Source organism: Sardina pilchardus, chromosome 6 (assembly GCF_963854185.1).
Source record: "Sardina pilchardus chromosome 6, fSarPil1.1, whole genome shotgun sequence".
Lineage (NCBI taxonomy): Eukaryota > Metazoa > Chordata > Actinopteri > Clupeiformes > Clupeidae > Sardina > Sardina pilchardus.
Genome location: NC_084999.1, coordinates 31,945,310 through 31,962,987, shown reverse-complemented (window position 1 = coordinate 31,962,987; position 17,678 = coordinate 31,945,310). Strand labels below are relative to the sequence as shown.

Sequence of the window (17,678 nt, the reverse complement as noted above, 5' to 3'; positions counted from 1 at the left end):
GTTTTGCACCCTTAGTTGGCCTAGATAAGAGCCCCATTGTCCCCAGGGCTGGATTTAATGGTTCTGTCATGTGGGTGCTTGTTTGTATTTGTTTGATGATGTTTGTTGTGTGGTGCGGCTGTGTTTGTCAAGACCCACGTTGCCCCTACCGAGAAATGGGTGAAAGGTCTTTTTTTTGTCAGTGGAATTTTACCCAACTTTGGAAACAGTCAATACAAACCAGATGTGTGCTCCTTAGAAGTACCCTCCTTCTCCTCCCTCGTGTTCCCCCCGACTCAATATCCTCCTCTTCTCCCCTGCTCCCTCTTTCATAACCTCTCCTCTGACCGGCGCCTAGAGATGGAGCGCTCGCTTCTCCTGCTGTCTGTGTGGGCTCTGACCAGCATCCTCACTCTTCTGGTTGCAGGTGAGTTGCAGTCCACAGCCTTTCAGTGCTCTGGAGGGCTTTCAGGAAATCTAAATCAAAAACCTTAATGTCTCTGTGTGCTCTTGATATATTCACTCCATCTGGGTCGTTCCATACATTGATATGATATTACCCTATGAAATTCTACAGTGTGTGTGCTGTGCTGTGCTGTGTTGTGGTGAATATGTTCAGGACAGACATTGGTGGATAGTACAGTCCAGACACATGGTCTATCAGATCATTTTTACCAGATCTGTGGCAATACGTAATTTATACATTACTTATATATTTCATCCACGCTTTACATACGTCAAAACATGTATTTCAACAAATGTGTAGCCTACCTACTGTGCAATACAAATTATTTGATGGTAATTATGAGTGCACACTCTCGCTGACACATACACATACATACATTTGGAAGCAGACCCAAAGTCTGTATGTGCCATATTTTAACGGCTGTTCAGCGTCAGTATGGAACACATGTGTTAGAGAGCTCCCTCCCACCCACTCCATGTGCACGGCTGTGTGTTCTCTTCTCTAAAGAACAGAGCTGTTCCCATGTGGGGCCTCTGTGTGCAATGGCATACTATAGCCCTCATACAGTAACCATTTTCCCACCCAATTACCGTTGATTGGAGCTGCTCATAATGGGATCCTGATGTCTGTGCCACAGCAGAACGTTGTGCTTATGTTGCTTAATGGCTTTTGGACTCACTAGCTCGGTAGTAGACCTGGTGTCTGGTTTTGTGAGGGCTTTTAAGATGAGAGAAAGTAGGAAGGAAATGAAGGGAAAGGGGGACTGCTGAGATTGTTTCAACAGTTTCCATATTGTGCAGTGTAGCTTTTGTGGGTGAATCAGAATAATGAATAAATGACATTACTGACTTATGACAGGTGTGTGTGTGTGTGTGTGTGTGTGTGTGTGTGTGTGTGTGTGTGTGTGTGTGTGTGTTTGTGTGTGCTTTCTGTATTGATGTATATATTGCATCATCGATACAATCTGTTTTTCTCTGTCATAGCCCAGGAGGAGTGCCCAGAGAGAATTCTGGGTAATGAGAGGAAACGCACCTGTCCGAAGAACTGCAAGCAGGACAAAGACTGCGGCTCCAAGCGCCAGTGTCTGTGTGACGGCCAATGTGGACTCAGCTGTGTAGTGCCAAGTAAGATGCCAATGCTCAGTGCCAGTCAACGCATGTAACAATGCCCTCTAACACACTTCACCTGACATGGGTCACACACTTCATTTGGTAGTTGTATCGATGATCAAGTACATAGCGCCACAATAAATATGTGAGATCTGATCTGACATCATGGCCATTAAGTGGATTGGCCAAACCAAAGAACAGCTACAGGTTGATTTTCAGGGGGCACAAGCAACAGTGTGGTGGAGGCCGGCCAAGAGCAAACATCACACACAAACACTAAACATATGGGCTTTAGTGTCCACACTTGACTAGTGACCTCCCTCCTAGCCCATCTGGACACTGCCACAGAAAACGCTGCTTCACCCCCAACACAGCACAGAGACAGATGTTGACATGGATATATCCAAATGTAAATCACGTATGATTGAGGTTGTGCAGGATTTTGATATCCGTGATTGTAAAAACCATCCGCTTCTAAATTTGCGAGGCGTGTGGGTGGAGGGCTTAAAATAAATCCAATTGCCCAAAGGGAGAGAGGGTGTGTGGGATCCAGTGAGATGTTCTGCTGCAGCTCTGCTGAAATGGAATCAAGGGGACGTGTTTGCTCTCACACCACCTGCAGTACTAAGGAGCTGAATGCCTTTTGCAGGTGGGCAAAGCCCACACCCGTAGAACAGGGTTTTCCACCACCCTGCTGCTGCTAAGGGCCTAACGCAAAGTAACACGAACTGGAAAGATATTTGTAAATGTATGGAACCTCGAGGCTTCTCAATTGGCTTTAGTGGCCTAAATCCCAATGGTGACCCATTAGAGATAAGGAGTTTTGTAAGGTATTGAGCAGTATGGGTCTATGGTAGAAAGTGACTGCCATTCTTTTACTGCAGAACAAATTTTTTGACTTGTCTCAACACATATCTTCCTCTTACAACACCCCTTCTAATAAGCTGACAACACCCCTGCAACAGAGAACTTTCTATTAGGTCTTTTTTTGCCAAATACTTTTCTTTAAAACAACTTCGCTATACAGTAAATGTCAACTGTAACACTTGAAAAAATAAATAGACAGTTTCAGAGGTGGAAATGTCAAAACAAGTTCCAACATGACAATCACAGAATAATTTGTTCGGGCCTTCCTCCAGCAACTGTCAACTTTTGAGCCTTTTTGTGCTGAGTCGTTGTCCTGTGCCTTAGGCCGTACCTGTCCCTGGCCGATGTCCCCTGGGAACCACTCCGAGGCCCACCTGCTCTCGCCCACGCCCTCCTTCTCTGCTCTCCTGGAGGTCCGATGCCTCCCAGGATACACCATGTCCAATGGCCTAGATGCTGCCATTCGCCGTTGCCAGGGTGACCGTCAGTGGAGTGGAGATGAGCCTGTGTGCACAGGTGGGTCTAGATGCATCTGGTGGGCGACACACGCACACACACACACACACACACACACTCATGCGTGTGCACACACATACATACACACACTCATGTGCACTCACACATGCACACACATACACTCATTCAAACACACACACACACACACACACACACACACACACACACACACACACACACACACACACACACACACACACACACACACACCTTTTTCATCTCAATATTCATATGAACTTAAATGTCCTTCCAAACAGATGATGTGTTTGATACATCCCAATCCACAAAAGGTTCACATCACAAGCACAAAAGGTTCTATATTCCTCTGTGCTTGAGTGTGTGAGATGACTAGAGGAGCAGAAAGAATTTGGCTCTGTTTTGCAGAGATGAGTTTTCTATCTCATTTCCATGAACAATCAGTGGGCGGCTTTGCATCCAGACCTCTCCACAGCCTCGCAAACACAGAGAGAGAGAGAGAGAGAGAGAGAGAGAAAGAGAGACATAAAGTGGTAGATTGGAGTGGGTAGCTGTGTTCCCTGCAGTGTATCCTCTGATGATATGTGTTTCTCTGGCTATGCTCAGGCTGTAGACTGCTAGAGAGGAGCCGAGGGCCTCTCATGTCCAGAGCAGCTCTCAGCACCCCTCCCTCTATAGCATAACTCACACAAGCACTTGATCTGTTCTGCAGAGGTTCCTGGAATGAACATTGTTTCCAGGAATCAAATAAAAAATGTAAAGTGTAGGGGGAGTGCTGTATACCATGATGTGAGCTTAGTCGTTCAGCAGCACTTAAGATAACATCACACACACATACGCACACATGCATGAACTTGCGCGCGCGCGCACACACACACACACACACACACACACACACACACACACACCTACCTACACACACACACACACACACACACACACACACATACCTACAACTGTGAAAAACGGCCTTCTCCTCGTGCAGTTTTTGCTTACACTAATAATCATTCCCATTAACATGCCTTTCTCACTGAGTACGAGGACAGAATTTTTTTCCAGCTACAACAGGAAGTCACAAATATTTTTTTTTACTAGCCACCCCCCCCCCCTCTCTCTCTCCCTCTTTCACAAACATCTCCACCATACTCTAACACTCTAGCTCTGCTCCATCTGTCCTTGCAGTTTCATGGATAAGACTAATCAAAATGCCCAGTCCATAAACTACTACTGCACAGGCATGGTGAACACATGCCGCTCTCTCTGGGCAGACTGCTTGATTCACAACAGCATATAAGACCTCGGAATCTTATACATGTCCATTACCGTTGTACTTAGCCATGCTCTGACCTACAGCTCCCTCAGTCTGCATCCTTCCAATCAATCTCAATGACTTTCTGCATCTCATACGTTTGAATTTTCAATATGTGTATGGCTGAATCAAATCGTACATTGCTGTTTGTGAATTGTGTGTTTGTAGAGTAAAATCTCTCTCTCTCTCTCTCTCTCTCTCTCTCTCTCTCTCTCTCTTCCCCTTCACACAGCTCTCCCTCCACTGCCTCCCCCCGTGGTTGATGCTGGCCCTGTGCTGTCCTGTGAGCTGCCAGAGCCAGATGTCAGCTTAGTCATAGTGGAAGGAGAAGCGGCAGTAGGCGCCTCCGTGCGCTATAGCTGCCCCACTGGGTAAGAGCGAGCCGGGGGGAGGGGGGTGGGGGGCAAGAGAAAGACGGAAAGACAGGAACAGTGCGAGTGAGGCAGATAGATTATCTGGGGGTTTATGAGGAATCCAAATGACCCAGAAAATAGTTTAGACAGAGCCTTCCCTGTTTTGTGTTTACTTAAATAGCTTTTCAAAAGTGTGTGTTACCTAGAGATCTGTGGTGAAACACAACAGCTGGGGCTCTACAGTGTAGCGCCTGCTAAAGTGTCAGATAGAATACATAATGAATCCATATGAGAGGTATCTAGAGTGGCTGAGAGTGTCTGTGGTGTCATATAGTGTACCATAATTATATTAATGAAGCATATCATATATTCCTCATGATGTAACTGATACATGAATTTTAGGACACATGGTGTGTATAGGACGAGAAACATCTGTTTTCAGTTTCTGTGTGCAATTTTGGTGGTTTGGACATGTTTAATGTACTGTGAGACAGGAGGCTTTGCTTTCCCCTGACAGTGGAATCTCTTCTAACCTCTCTCCACCTCCATCCCACACACTCCCACCCTCTCTTTCTCTCTTTCACTCCCACCCTCTATCCCCCTCTCTCACTCCCACCTGCTCTCTCCCTCTCTCTCACACTTCCTCTCTCCCTCTCAAACACTCTCTTTTCCAACATGCAGATACGTGTTGTTCGGCAACAGTGAGAATTTCTGTCACTCTAACCAGACCTGGCACTACCCTCATCCCATCTGTCAGCGTAAGTATACGTGCATCTATAGATGTGTCTGTCAGATGTATACATTCGCCCCGAAGGAGAAAGATACCGAGTGTAAATGAACACATCTCTATACATGTGCAAGAGAGATACTTTCAAATGGAAGACAAACACTAGTATAGGAAAAATAAGAGAGCGGAGTTCAAAATGTGGTGGGTGGTGAGTGGGTTGAATAAGTGTGTGTGTGTGTGTGTGTTTGCATATACATGTGAATTGAGGGCTTTGCACATGTGCAGATCTCTTATATTGCCTCCTGTTGGCACGCTATGAAAGGACAGCCTGGAACGGCTGAGCAAATCCATTACTGATGGTGTCCTACTGCCATCATCTGGCACTAACTGATAACTACCATTATCTCAACAGTGTGAATGTGCTCTACTATGAAACAAATACACTTTTGAGCAACAGTGATTGGACCTAATTATTAGTCTCTCTCTCTCTCTCTCTCTCCCTCTCTCTCTTGTTTTGTCTGTCTGTAACCTTCCCAGGAATGTTCTGCCCCCCTCCAGAGGAAGTAGAAAATGGCTACCTTGTAGCGGTCCAAAGGAAGGAATATGATGTGGGTGACACCATCTATTACTTATGCAAGAAAACATTTTCTCTAGATGGGCCAAACCGTGTCACCTGTTTTTCAAATGGAACCTGGAGTGAAATTCCATTTTGCAGAGGTAAAAATGTTCACCAAATGCCAATCCATTTGATAGAAACCACTGGATAGAAAGATATGCCTTATCTTGTCATTCAGAACATGTTTCGGATTTATCTAAATTAATCGAAATGCCTAAATGAAGTTGTTACACCCACCATGTTAAAACCCCTACTTCATTTCCCTGAGGCTAATAAACATTAGGCAAATTACTTGAGAACCTTTCAGACACCATGTTTATTTAATGTTTAACAAATATATTTCTCTGCCATCCACCATTGTAGCCCGCTGTCAAATCCCAGCTCAGCGTAGCAGGATCATAATTGATGGGCCCAAGCGTTGGCCGTATGATGTGACCGATGGGGTCGTTCAACACGGGGAAAATTTGACATTTTTCTGCAAACACCCACGGAAACAGTGCAGCTACACTGCCATGGAAACATGCTTTGATGGACAGCTTGAAGCACCAAGCTGCTACATGGGTAAGGCCCTAGAACCTTGTTGCATTTGGAAATATAAATCGGCAAAGGATGTCTTTGTCCCTCCATTTAAAGAAATAGTAGGATATAAATGACAGTACTGGATTCATGCGAGCTCTCATGACACCCTCTCTATCTCTCCTGCAGAACCCACATGGCTGCAGTACAAACTGTTCCCTCATCGGCTTGTTTCAGAGATTGACTCTTGTAGCCCTGCTGATCTTGCTGACCTGTGACATAACAAGGATCCTTTTGATATTGATTTGTATTGCCCAAAGTGTCAAGTAGTGCAAACAGAAAATCAATAAGTTTACCTGCCTCTCACAGTTGGAGAAAATAAAAAAAAGAGATAGGATGGTGGAAGGGATGGCCCTCCTAAAATAAGTTGAGAGGATGAACGACATGTCTCACTGATTTTTATTCAGTAGGCCTATTCCTGGAATAATAATAGTTTCTACTCCATATAAATATAATCTACAATTGTTGTTACAACAATGTCACTTGTTACCTCCATTAATGTTATTTCTTTGAATGTGTGTGGGTTTGGCAGTCTGATTGCCTGTCATCCTGTCTGTCTGACATTGTCTGAAAGTGAATACGATTTTTTGTTATTGTATAGGACTTAAATAACCTACAACGACAACTCAAATGCTTTGAGGCTAGCCTACGTTAAGTGTCCTATAGTTGTGGGGTCAGTTTGCCTTACACGACTCTGTTAGTCTCTAACAATGTTTTTATAGTCAAGATTTTATGTCTTCATATGCCTTGTTGTTACTCGTCTTATCGTAGCCTACACTATACCTCAAGGACTGTTTATGTCTGTGAATGAGACGCATCAAGTTGGAAACTTGAGAATGTTGTATCTTGATAGAATAATTTTACAATAAACAATGACGTCAAAACAATTGAGTGTGTTTATAGATATGAAAGAACTATGTCAGCCAAACAGCCTACATCTAATTCTTGTCAACGAGTGAAAACAAGTTGGTGTTTTGATGCAGCACTAGGCTACATCTGCTTTTCGACGCAGTAGAATCTAAAGTGTATCCCTGTCGGACACAGAAAATTGCAACACCAAAACATTCCCCCTCCCATCCTCTTTGCTCACAGCAGTGTTCCTCGGTCACCCATTCATATTTGGTCTTCCGGAAGTGTCTGAGGGTCGGGTGAGCCGGAGCCTATGCGAACGACAGACTCTCGTGGAGAGTAAGCAGTTTCAAATTCATTTTCAAATTGACACAAAGTATTACGAGACCCTACACCACCTGCGCTGGATATGTTTTTCTTTACTCTGAAACGTAGTAAATTCAGTCAACGCTGTGATGGGTTAGAAAGTTACAGACGGGTTCTGCTCGAGCTATCTTGCAAGCGTTCCCACCGGCTCGAACCCTTGCTAAGCTGCACATAAAATGGCTGGTTGAAGGTTCGAATGTAATGTCTGTGGTGGCCACATTACGAAAGTAGCGCAAATTTGTGGGATATTTAAATAATGTTAGTATTGTTGGCGTCGAATAATGGATTCGTGGTTGTAATTAGGCTAGTCAATGTCTCGGGTTCGAGTGAGATGCTCAAATAGTCATGTGCTGCTTCTGTCACCTCAAACGGTATCGGACCTCCGACTGTAATGGCGTCTGTCCGTGTCGCCCTTCCTGCCCAAGCGAATTAGCTGTATTTCTTCCATACTTCACCGAGATCAAAATTCAAACCCACAGCCAGTTACGCTGATAATCGTATCAGTGACGATAGTTAGTTTAGTCGCTTGCGGATTTTGATGGGGTCGATAGAGAACATGAGCTGGGTCCGTCAAAGCCAAGCTAAAGCGAGGCTATGGGCTACAATGTTACAATGTCACTCGAACCCTCGGCAGATCAGACGCGGGTGTGCACGACAGAATGAGTAACATTGTAGCCAGTTAGGAACAGTCTGTGCGTTCATTAGTGTAACAATTTCTTGTTGTTATACTTGACCGAATCCACGTGGTACCATCGCCTGTCATTTTGCGGATGACAGCTGGATTTCAGTTCATTAGGCTTCCAGCTGGAACGGTTCAGACAATTTTCTTTCACTTCTAACTGAAAGGGATCATTCCAGAAACATTCGTTGTGGCGATAGACCTGAGTCATGACTGAAACATCGTCTAGTTTGATAACAGTTCTGTCTTTTTGGCTTCTAATAGGCTAATTTGAAAGCCTAATATTGAACTATTTTTCTGGAATTGGCTTATGCTGTAGTGTAGCCTTTTCTCACTTCGTATCACAACTGCTTACAGCTAAGTTGAGAAGTACCTTCTTACTTTTTAAGATTGTAGCCAAAACATGCAATTGCTGTAGCCTAACGCAATCACATATCATAATTTTAGCGATGATTAGGGGAATCGTCTGTTAAAAATAAACTCTATGAGACTACAAACTAAAAATAAAATGGTCTTAACATGATTTTCATCCTGGTAGACAATGCATTGTTACTTTTGCTTACCTTGACTGGTTTGTAGAATGCATTGTCAGTGGGCTGTAGGATTGTGATCCCATGCAGTAGGGCGCCCTCTGTGTAGGCTACATGCAATGTTTTATTTATTTATTTATTTATTTTACAAAGACATCTACAGAATGAGTTTCATATGTGCCAATTCAGCAATAACGCTGGGGTCATTGGCATTAAGCCTAATAAGACCATGAAACTATACACAGATTATTTTGTTGCCAAGCCTACAGAATATTTCTAGCGCTCACAATAGCATTTCATGTTACCACCTGTAATTGATGTTGTAGGCATATTTATATATTATAATACATTCTGGGTTTTAGCAGGTTTAGGCTATGATCAAGAGCCAGTAACCTTTGGAGAAGGCAATGTGTATTGCAATATACCCATTCCTCACAAGAGGGAGACAATGTTACTATATTACTGTAGCTGCTTCCGGCACCTGTGCCATCTCAGTCTTAGCATTCTCCTTCTAAATGGGCTACTTATTATCCTTCTGTTGTTAAAACAGCACTCTCCATGAAATATGTAGTCTTTCTTTGAGAGTAGGCATATCGTATGTCACACAGTTTTTCTCTGTTATGTAAATCAACTTTGGCTGTGTTTTATCTCGGTAGGCCAATTCATCTGTTCAATCTATCAAATTTCATATTGTCTTGATAGATGTTGGTGGAATGAGTTGTGGTACTCTCTGTTACTGTAATAGTTTTGGATCTTTCAAGAGGTGTCTTAAGGCATATCTGTTCAACATGCGCTTAGTCTATTAAGTGCTTCTTATGATTGATTGAATGGACATTATTGTTTGTTTGCTACTACAGTATCCAGTATTTTCATTGTTTATTTTCATTAGATTATTGTTTATTGTTTGAATTGACGTTGTTTATTATTGCTATGCTCACTTATGTCCGACCAACTTTTTAAATGGTTCACTGTTAAATCAATTATTCTATTGTTTTTATTTGTATGTCGCTTTGAACTAAAGGGTCAGCCAAATTCAATAACCATTACCATGTATTTGAATTGATTCTTAGTAAATTCAAGAGTTTGAAGATTCTTTGGGAAACCATTTGTTTTAGATTATTTGTCATGGAGAAGTCTACAGTAAAACGAGTTTGTTTAATTGATTGGCCATTTTTCAAATAAACAATGATCTTTTCTGACTTTTCAGATTGATGACCCCATTTTGGAATGGAACTAAGAATTTTCCACTGGACTGTTAACTAATGGTGACCTAAAACAATCAGAGATGGCACAACCTGCTGATATCCAAGAGGGGCCAGTGGACATCATTCAGAACTCACAGAATGTCCCTTTTGAGAGCCCTTGGCCTACATGTAAAACAGCTGTTTCTTCAGTGGGAGGTCCTCTGTTGAAGATGAGCTTAGAGAAGAGGCTGAATTCTCAGTGGCAGCAGCACTTTACATTGGTAGAGGTGTTGCAGACCACAATGCAATCTGAAACACTCTCTTAGTATAACCAAAGCACTCAACACCTGATGCCTCTGGATAGTTAACGTTATTGAGAGCCAAAGAAAACTCTGGAAAGGTTTATGTAGATATCTCTCACAACACTGGATGTTGTATTTCCAGATTTAGTGATGTAAACATTGATGTTAGGGGGCAGCTGAAGTTCTGAGCTGTAATATTAGCTTTACATAAAGCAAAGAAAGTCAAGATAAGGTCCCCAAACACAACATCGTGTTCTAGCTTTTTGAAATGGAACCCATGAATTCCCTGGCAAAAATAAGCGGTCCAGCTATCCAAAAGACGGGAATGGAAGAGGGTTTTTCTCCTAACTTGGTAAAGCCACCGGTGTCTGGGCCGATACTGTCAACCCAAGGAATGAGATCTTCCAGTGACAGTAAGCTTATTGATGTCAATCTTTCCATGCATATTAAAGAGGAGAAGGAGGAACTGATGGTGGGATTTGATGACACTCTTGTAACAAGCACTCAGGAATTGGACAAAAAGGTTAAAATTGAACCGGTGACAAGGGAAAACCTCATGGCTGGAACTGGAGATCAAAAGAATCTGGCAAGTGAGACAGACAAGGAGGTGTCTCATCTGTTTATTGGGAAAGGGGGAGATATTTGCTTTAAGGTTGAGGATGGAAACATTGTCAAAGAAAACCCGTTTGAAGAAACTATGGAGGCCCTTGACTTGAGCTTACCTAAAAAGAGAGACCGGAGTTTCAGAAGTAGATGTGTATGGATCACAGGGGACGATGCCGCCAACGAGAGCTCATTAGTAATGGAGGTAGATGAGATCGAAGATGTAAGGACAGAGCCAGAGGTGGAGGAAGATGACTACCCTACCTGTGAGCTCAGGGAAATGCAATGGGGAAACTTCCAAGTCACGGATCTTGCCTCCCTCTCAGCTCCTCAGGACGAAGCCAAGGCTGAGGATATGCTCCTTATCGATATCGAAGGCGTCCCGTACACGCTCACACCAGATGGGACTAAAGTTCCCCAGATGGACCCTGAGGAGCAGGCGGATCAACCAGACTCCACATTAACAGCTGAGCAGGACCAGCCCTGCTCCTCGTTGACACTGACAGAAGCGGTGCAGTCTGAGCAGAATTTGTCACACAGCTCAGTCCTCTCCAATAACTTGTCATGCACAACACTGGCCACCTCAGCCAGTTTTCAACATATAGCCGTAAAATCCAGTCCAGTCATTTCTAACTTGTCTCAACTGTCTATGTTACCTGCATTGTCCAGTCTATCTTCGCAGCCCATTCAGGTCATAGCAAACAGCACATCCAATACACCCATTCTGCTCCTCCCCTCCTCCCAGCTACAGACGGCTTCCTCTTCCACCTCAGGCGAGGCAAACGCAGGGTTAATGGCACTTTCCCTCCCTCTGACTCTTGCTCAAAATGCTCAGTCGTCACCCATGTTTCTTGTTCTGTCATCGTTGCCTGTGTCCTCTACTCAGACCTCTGTCAGCCAGCTTCCTGTCCTCAATGCCTCCTCAGGCCAGCTTTCACAAATCTCATCCGTGTCCTCTGTTGCACTTCCACTAACCGCAAGCTTGCCAAGTGTAAGATCGGCCGTTATGGCGTCCAATACTCCTGTTGTCAACCTCTTAGTGTCCGAGTCGCAGTGTTCCACTGTTTCAGGATCAAATAAGCTAGCTAGTCCTTCCCCTGTACCTGTCTCTGTTTTGCCTGCTGGTGCAAGTAATGTTAGTTCAACAAGTCACAGCAGACATTTCGACTCTGACAAGTCAGACAGCTGGACACCCAAGTCTTTCCGCGAGGCCCTGCTCAGGCCGACTTACTCTCCGGAAAACAGAACAGTACATCCCCCTGATACCCAATCAAAAAGCCCTGAGGTGCCAGCCACCTCCTCCCCATCATCTAGCAACCCAGGACCTACTTCTCCTCTGGTGACTTCTGACCTCTCTGAGGAAACCAAGAGTCCCAAAGGCAAACTTTTACCAAAACCGGAGCCAGAACCTGTGCCCATCTCCGAAAATGCATCAGACTCGGTATCCTCACAGGATGAGCAGCTAGTCTCCTCTTCATCGCCAACACCCCCCATCTCTCCTTCCATTGTTGCCATGTACGCCGCCAACCAGCCTGTTGTCTCCCCGTCATCTCCCTCCAGTGGCACCCGGCGTGTCCTTTACTGCCACTACTGTCCACGGATCTTCTACTACCTGTCTGACCTGGAGCGCCACTCCATCACGCACTCCCAGAGCAAGCCGCACGTGTGCCCGCTGTGCGGCAAGGCCTTCAAGCGCTCCAGCCACCTGGAGAGGCACAAGCACATCCACACGGGCCAGCGCAACTTTGTGTGCTCCATCTGCTCCAAGCGCTTCCGGGAGGCCGGCGAGCTGCTCCGCCATCAGCGCGTGCACACGGGCGAGAAGCCCTTCCAGTGCTCGCTGTGCCACATGCGCTTTGCCGAGCGCAACACGCTGCGGCGCCACACCAAGCGCAAGCACCAGGGCCGCGAGCACGAGGCCATGGAGGTGGACGGCAGGCGCGGGGGGACGGCCTCGCAAGCGCTGGTGCTCGTGCAGCAGGAGGAGAGCGCCGAGTGGTACAGCTCCACCGTACCAGAGCAGGACTCCGACTCCGAACTCGACGGAGATGGAGACGGAGACGGAGATGATGGTGATGGTGACGGTGACGGTGATGGTGACGGTGATGGTGATGGTGACGGTGACGGTGATGGTGACGGTGATGGAGATGGTGACGGTGACGGTGACGGTGACGGTGACGGTGACGGTTATGGAGATGGTGATGGAGACGTAGATGGAGATGGAGACGGAGATGGAGAGTGACACAGAAAGTGCTGGCGTCTGTTGGCTTTGCAGCAGGACTGCTTTTTCCCCTCATGGTCTGATTATCATTTCTGAAATGGACAGACCCTAAACTGAGTGCAGTGTGAAATTATGTCTTTTGGCAGAATATTAAGCAGGATATTCCAAACTATTTTTGACTGTTTTGCCCTTTTGGCTGCAGAGACATCATTTTTAGTTGTTTTCTTTTTGATTGCTGCAATTATACGCTCTGTAAGGATGAAATGATCTGTTTTCATTTAAATTTGAATTTATTTGTATATTTATAAAACTGTGCTGCCTGTTTGTGTGAATGCAAATTCATTTGTTTTATACACTTTATATTTTGTTGTAATATCATGATGCACTATTAGATCATGCCTTCTTAATTGGATGTGCTAAATCCTCTTCTTTGCTGTTACATGTGAGGTGCATGTTAAATCTGAACATCTGTTGCTGACAGATGACAGTGACACATAGGACCTTGAAGATCTTTAAAAAAAAAAAAGTTTATAAGTAAAGTGTAAAGAATTATGTTATATCAAGAATAATTAGTAAACTCAACTGTATTTACTTTGTAAATGTAGTTGTACTTTGCACCGTGTGTTCTCAGACAGGGGCAAAGAGATGCTGTAAGCCTCACTGATTTCTGTCTTTGTTTTCTTGAAATCCCTCACTAAGCCTTGGCATAATGCAATTCAAATATCCAAATAAATTACTGTGTTAATAGCAAGGTATTAGCCCTTGGGAAATTGACATGGGTCAATTAGTTACCTAGCCCAGATCAGATATGTCCTGTGTAATTATGAGAGTGAATATTTGCACTGTGCGATTATGCTTTGCTTGTTAACCCCTGTGTTTCACTCAGCCGCTCTCTTGTAATTATCTGGCCAATTGAGCACATCGCAGCTCTGCTGCACAGCCACAGCCACAGCCACAGCCACACACACAGAGACGTGGTGCTGCTCGCTCCAAGATAGCGCTGCACTGGCTTAATTGGGTCCACTTCATGGTGTGTCATCCCATAGTTTCTGGCCCTTTATTTTGTAATTAATGAGTGTCAAAATAATTGTGTTTTATATTTGGTAATGATTTACTCTTATAATAAAGAGATTTGAAAACACACATAATTAACCATCCAGGGAAAACGACACTGAAAAAGCATTGTTTACTGGGCCATTACAATGAAGATTCCATTCACAAGGTCATGTATTAATGGCCACACTACCAAGAGATTTGGAAACAACCAGTGTAAGTCACCCTGCCTTTTTTCTGTGTTCAGTTACTTACTTCCTATAGGGATGCCATTGGAAAAGGATGTCCATTTTAAAGTAGCCTATTTTTGACCAAGTCACCAACATTATTGCATATTAGATACAACGTGATTTTGTGAGAATTGGTCCATTATGAAAACTGTTTTACTAAACACAGAATCTAATAATACAAATATATTAAGCACTGCAGTCATTGATGTGTGAATGAGTTTATAGTGATTGATCCCCCTATGCAAAACGCATGTCTGTTGTCACGGTGCATTTGTTGACTTGTAGCTGGCCCTCAGAGTGGTTTATATGTGGGTGTAGTCAGGTCTCTGCCTTGCCTCTGATGCTTAAACCACATCCATCCATCACAGGCAGGTCTGCAGGCCGGAGGTGTGCGCTTATTTAGCTTTGCTCTGTCTCCTGGGAGATGGATGAATGATTAGAGAGCTGTTTGGGAACCAAGCTGCCAGATGTGGCGTGTTTTTTGGGCCGTGTCCCGTTTGGCAGGATCTTCAAAGCGGCGACCGTCAGCTGTCACCGAGATCAGAGGGGAGAAGACGAGCGGGGAGGAGAGGAGAGGAAGGTGACTCGGGATGTAGAGGCCTGCACAGACTAATGGCCAAAATCCCTACCTACCATTCAACGGGATAAAACACAACCTGTACAATAGGTAGATGCTTGTTCATATAATATGCATTAGATTTTGGTTGCCATAGCAAGCCTGATATGTGTAGAGCAAAGAGTGTATTACTGATGTTTCTGACTATTTCTTTCTACCCAAATTCTTACATTGAAATGAAAACAATGATTTGTTGTGTTAACCTGTGAACCCATTCCCAATGTGGCTAGTTAGCCTTTCTGGCATATCTTCAAGATCTTTTAGGACTTGTCACTCCTGGCTCTACACACAAATGGTCATTTGTTATCCTTAAAATGCCCCTAGAGGTCCTTAAGGTCTCTAAATGTCTTCTGTGTTTTGAGAAAAGCCGCAGTTGAGCACACTGCTTGTCTTTTATTCAGCAAGGACTTTACTAGTGCAGCACCCACAAAGAGCTCCAGAGTGGCTTGTGATGAATAGGGACAAAATGTCAAGATATTTCAACAGTTTGTATAGAAACTTGCCCACCCAGTTAATTATTCCAGGTGTACGTGCCAGGTTGGGTTTCTGAATATTCTTGCGCTATAATGACCTTGGAGCTGTGCCTTGTTGTAATTACATTTCAATTCCACTGGGGGGCAAACTCATTCTATATAAAGAGGCCTTGCAATGGTATGTGATATTGTATCAAAGAAATGATGCCTACATTTCAAGACAATGCAGCAGTCTGTTTGTTGAGTTGTCAGTTACTATGCCATTACTGTTGCCAATATAACATTATAACAATATAACATAGATGTGAGAATGTGCACAGTCAAAACAGTATTACAAATTACTTTTCTTAAAATGATGGATTTCCTTATACAACACTATCTGTAGCAAGCTGTGTGAGTAGTATGTGTAGTCTTTGCCATATTTTAGTGTATTATGATCAGAGTGTAACAACTAAAGTTTATTGTTTATAAGTACCTGGACATTGAAACTACATATCCAACACCATCTGAGACACAAGGACTGGAAATGAAGCACAGACACTAATCCTTTTATTCTATACAATAAGAAAAAAAACTGATATTCTTCACAAATAAATACAGTACTCTAGATAGGTAATTTTAACATTAACATTGTTGCTGCACCATCTCAGATTTTGTTCAAACCTTGTCTAGATCAAGAATGGGTCCCAATCTAGGGCCTTATATGAAAGCAATGGGCATGCAGGCCTTTATTCATTTAATCATACTGAGAACATGTCTGTTTTCCACCCTACAAAGTTTGGGCATGCCAGGAACAATAATGTAATGGAGAGATGAGGTATTTCTGAGAGTGTAAAGCTACAAAATCAAGGGTGAAAAAATATATGACAACATTGAAATTGAACAAAATTATTTAACAGGCCTTAGTCTTGGGACCTGAATATAAGGTAGGCCTACAAACTTTGAGCAAAAATCTGAACCGTTGCAACAAACATTTTCCCAGATTTTGTCTGGTGTGTTTGTCAGAATGACCCAGAACTGAATAGTGGAGTTATTTTTACCTAAACCTTTTATAGTAAAAAGGTTTCATGATTGAGAACACAACAATCTGCTCTGTTCAAAGCTGTGTGCGTGCGTGCGTGCGTGCGTGCGTGCGTGCGTGCGTGTGTGCGTGCGTGTGTGCGTGCGTGCGTGCAAGTGTGACAGAGAGACACAGGAAGGGAGAGAGAGAAGGAGGGTAACAGGTGCTAATCAGAAAGGGTTTCCCGAAATGGGTGTGGGAATGTGGGGGGCCACGAGCATTACATCAGTTTTCCTCCTTTAGTTATCAATGGCGTCACTGTCACAGCCACACATACAGAGAGAGCAGGCACCAAATCCTTCAATAAACAGGTGAGCACATGCATGTACAGACCAACTCATGCACATACCACACACACACACACACACACACACACACACACACACACACACACACACACACACACACACACACACACACACACACACACACACACACACACACACACACACACACTAATGTACGTGGCACAGGAACTCCTACAGCAAACACAACATGTCCACCGGTTGTTGTAATGCATTAATCCACACTGCAGCAGTGGGAGGTCTCTCAGAACTTTGATGTCTGTTGTTATCAGTCCCATCCTGTCAGGTCAAACATCTGTTACTCCGACTTTAAACCTATCTATATTTAATAAAACATCTATATTTATGTATGTGCCCTCACCACATGAAATGATTGGGGTCTGACTTCCTGTGCCCCCCCTCTCACCTACTGTCGTCTCTTTTACCCTGTGACGAACACCCGCCCCCTCCCCCCGACCTGCTGAGGCAGCACACACCGACCTGTCTGTCAAACTGACTCAACAGGTGGCCCAGTAACGACCTCCCTTCCCCCACCGCCATCTCTTTCAACTGCACCCGATCCAGCTACCTCCCCCAACCGACTGAGACACGCACACACAGACAGGCACACATGCATTCATACATGTGTCCAAGTGCACACACACACACACACACACACACACACACACACACACACAGTAATACATGAGTTATAATCCATGTTCTAATGAACT

The 17,678-nt window shown here is 44.1% G+C and overlaps 2 protein-coding genes across 2 annotated transcripts; both read left to right on the top strand.

Moving 5' to 3' along the window:
- The first annotated feature begins 275 nt into the window (after positions 1–275).
- On the top strand, positions 276–7,375 carry ntd5 (ntl-dependent gene 5). Its single transcript, XM_062537833.1, has 8 exons — positions 276–406; positions 1,429–1,569; positions 2,746–2,937; positions 4,455–4,593; positions 5,257–5,333; positions 5,840–6,019; positions 6,282–6,479; positions 6,624–7,375. Exons 1-8 carry the CDS (start codon positions 340–342, stop codon positions 6,710–6,712), a joined length of 1,083 nt encoding a protein of 360 aa, XP_062393817.1. The 5' UTR covers positions 276–339; the 3' UTR covers positions 6,713–7,375.
- A 246-nt stretch (positions 7,376–7,621) lies between these two features.
- On the top strand, positions 7,622–14,637 carry LOC134083230 (zinc finger protein 236). The gene is made up of 2 exons (XM_062539437.1): positions 7,622–7,682; positions 10,126–14,637. The coding sequence occupies exon 2, from the start codon at positions 10,673–10,675 to the stop codon at positions 13,247–13,249; it is 2,577 nt and encodes an 858-aa protein (XP_062395421.1). The 5' UTR covers positions 7,622–7,682; positions 10,126–10,672; the 3' UTR covers positions 13,250–14,637.
- The last annotated feature ends 3,041 nt before the right edge of the window (positions 14,638–17,678 follow it).

Excerpts from the sequence above, each read along its gene's own strand:
- ntd5 (XM_062537833.1), top strand. The coding sequence starts at position 340 with ATGGAGCGCTCGCTTCTCCTGCTGTCTGTGTGGGCTCTGACCAGCATC. Across the intron at positions 1,570-2,745 it reads ACTCAGCTGTGTAGTGCCAA|GCCGTACCTGTCCCTGGCCG; the intron begins GTAAGATGCCAA and ends CCTGTGCCTTAG. Across the intron at positions 6,020-6,281 it reads TGAAATTCCATTTTGCAGAG|CCCGCTGTCAAATCCCAGCT; the intron begins GTAAAAATGTTC and ends CCACCATTGTAG.
- LOC134083230 (XM_062539437.1), top strand. The coding sequence starts at position 10,673 with ATGGAACCCATGAATTCCCTGGCAAAAATAAGCGGTCCAGCTATCCAA.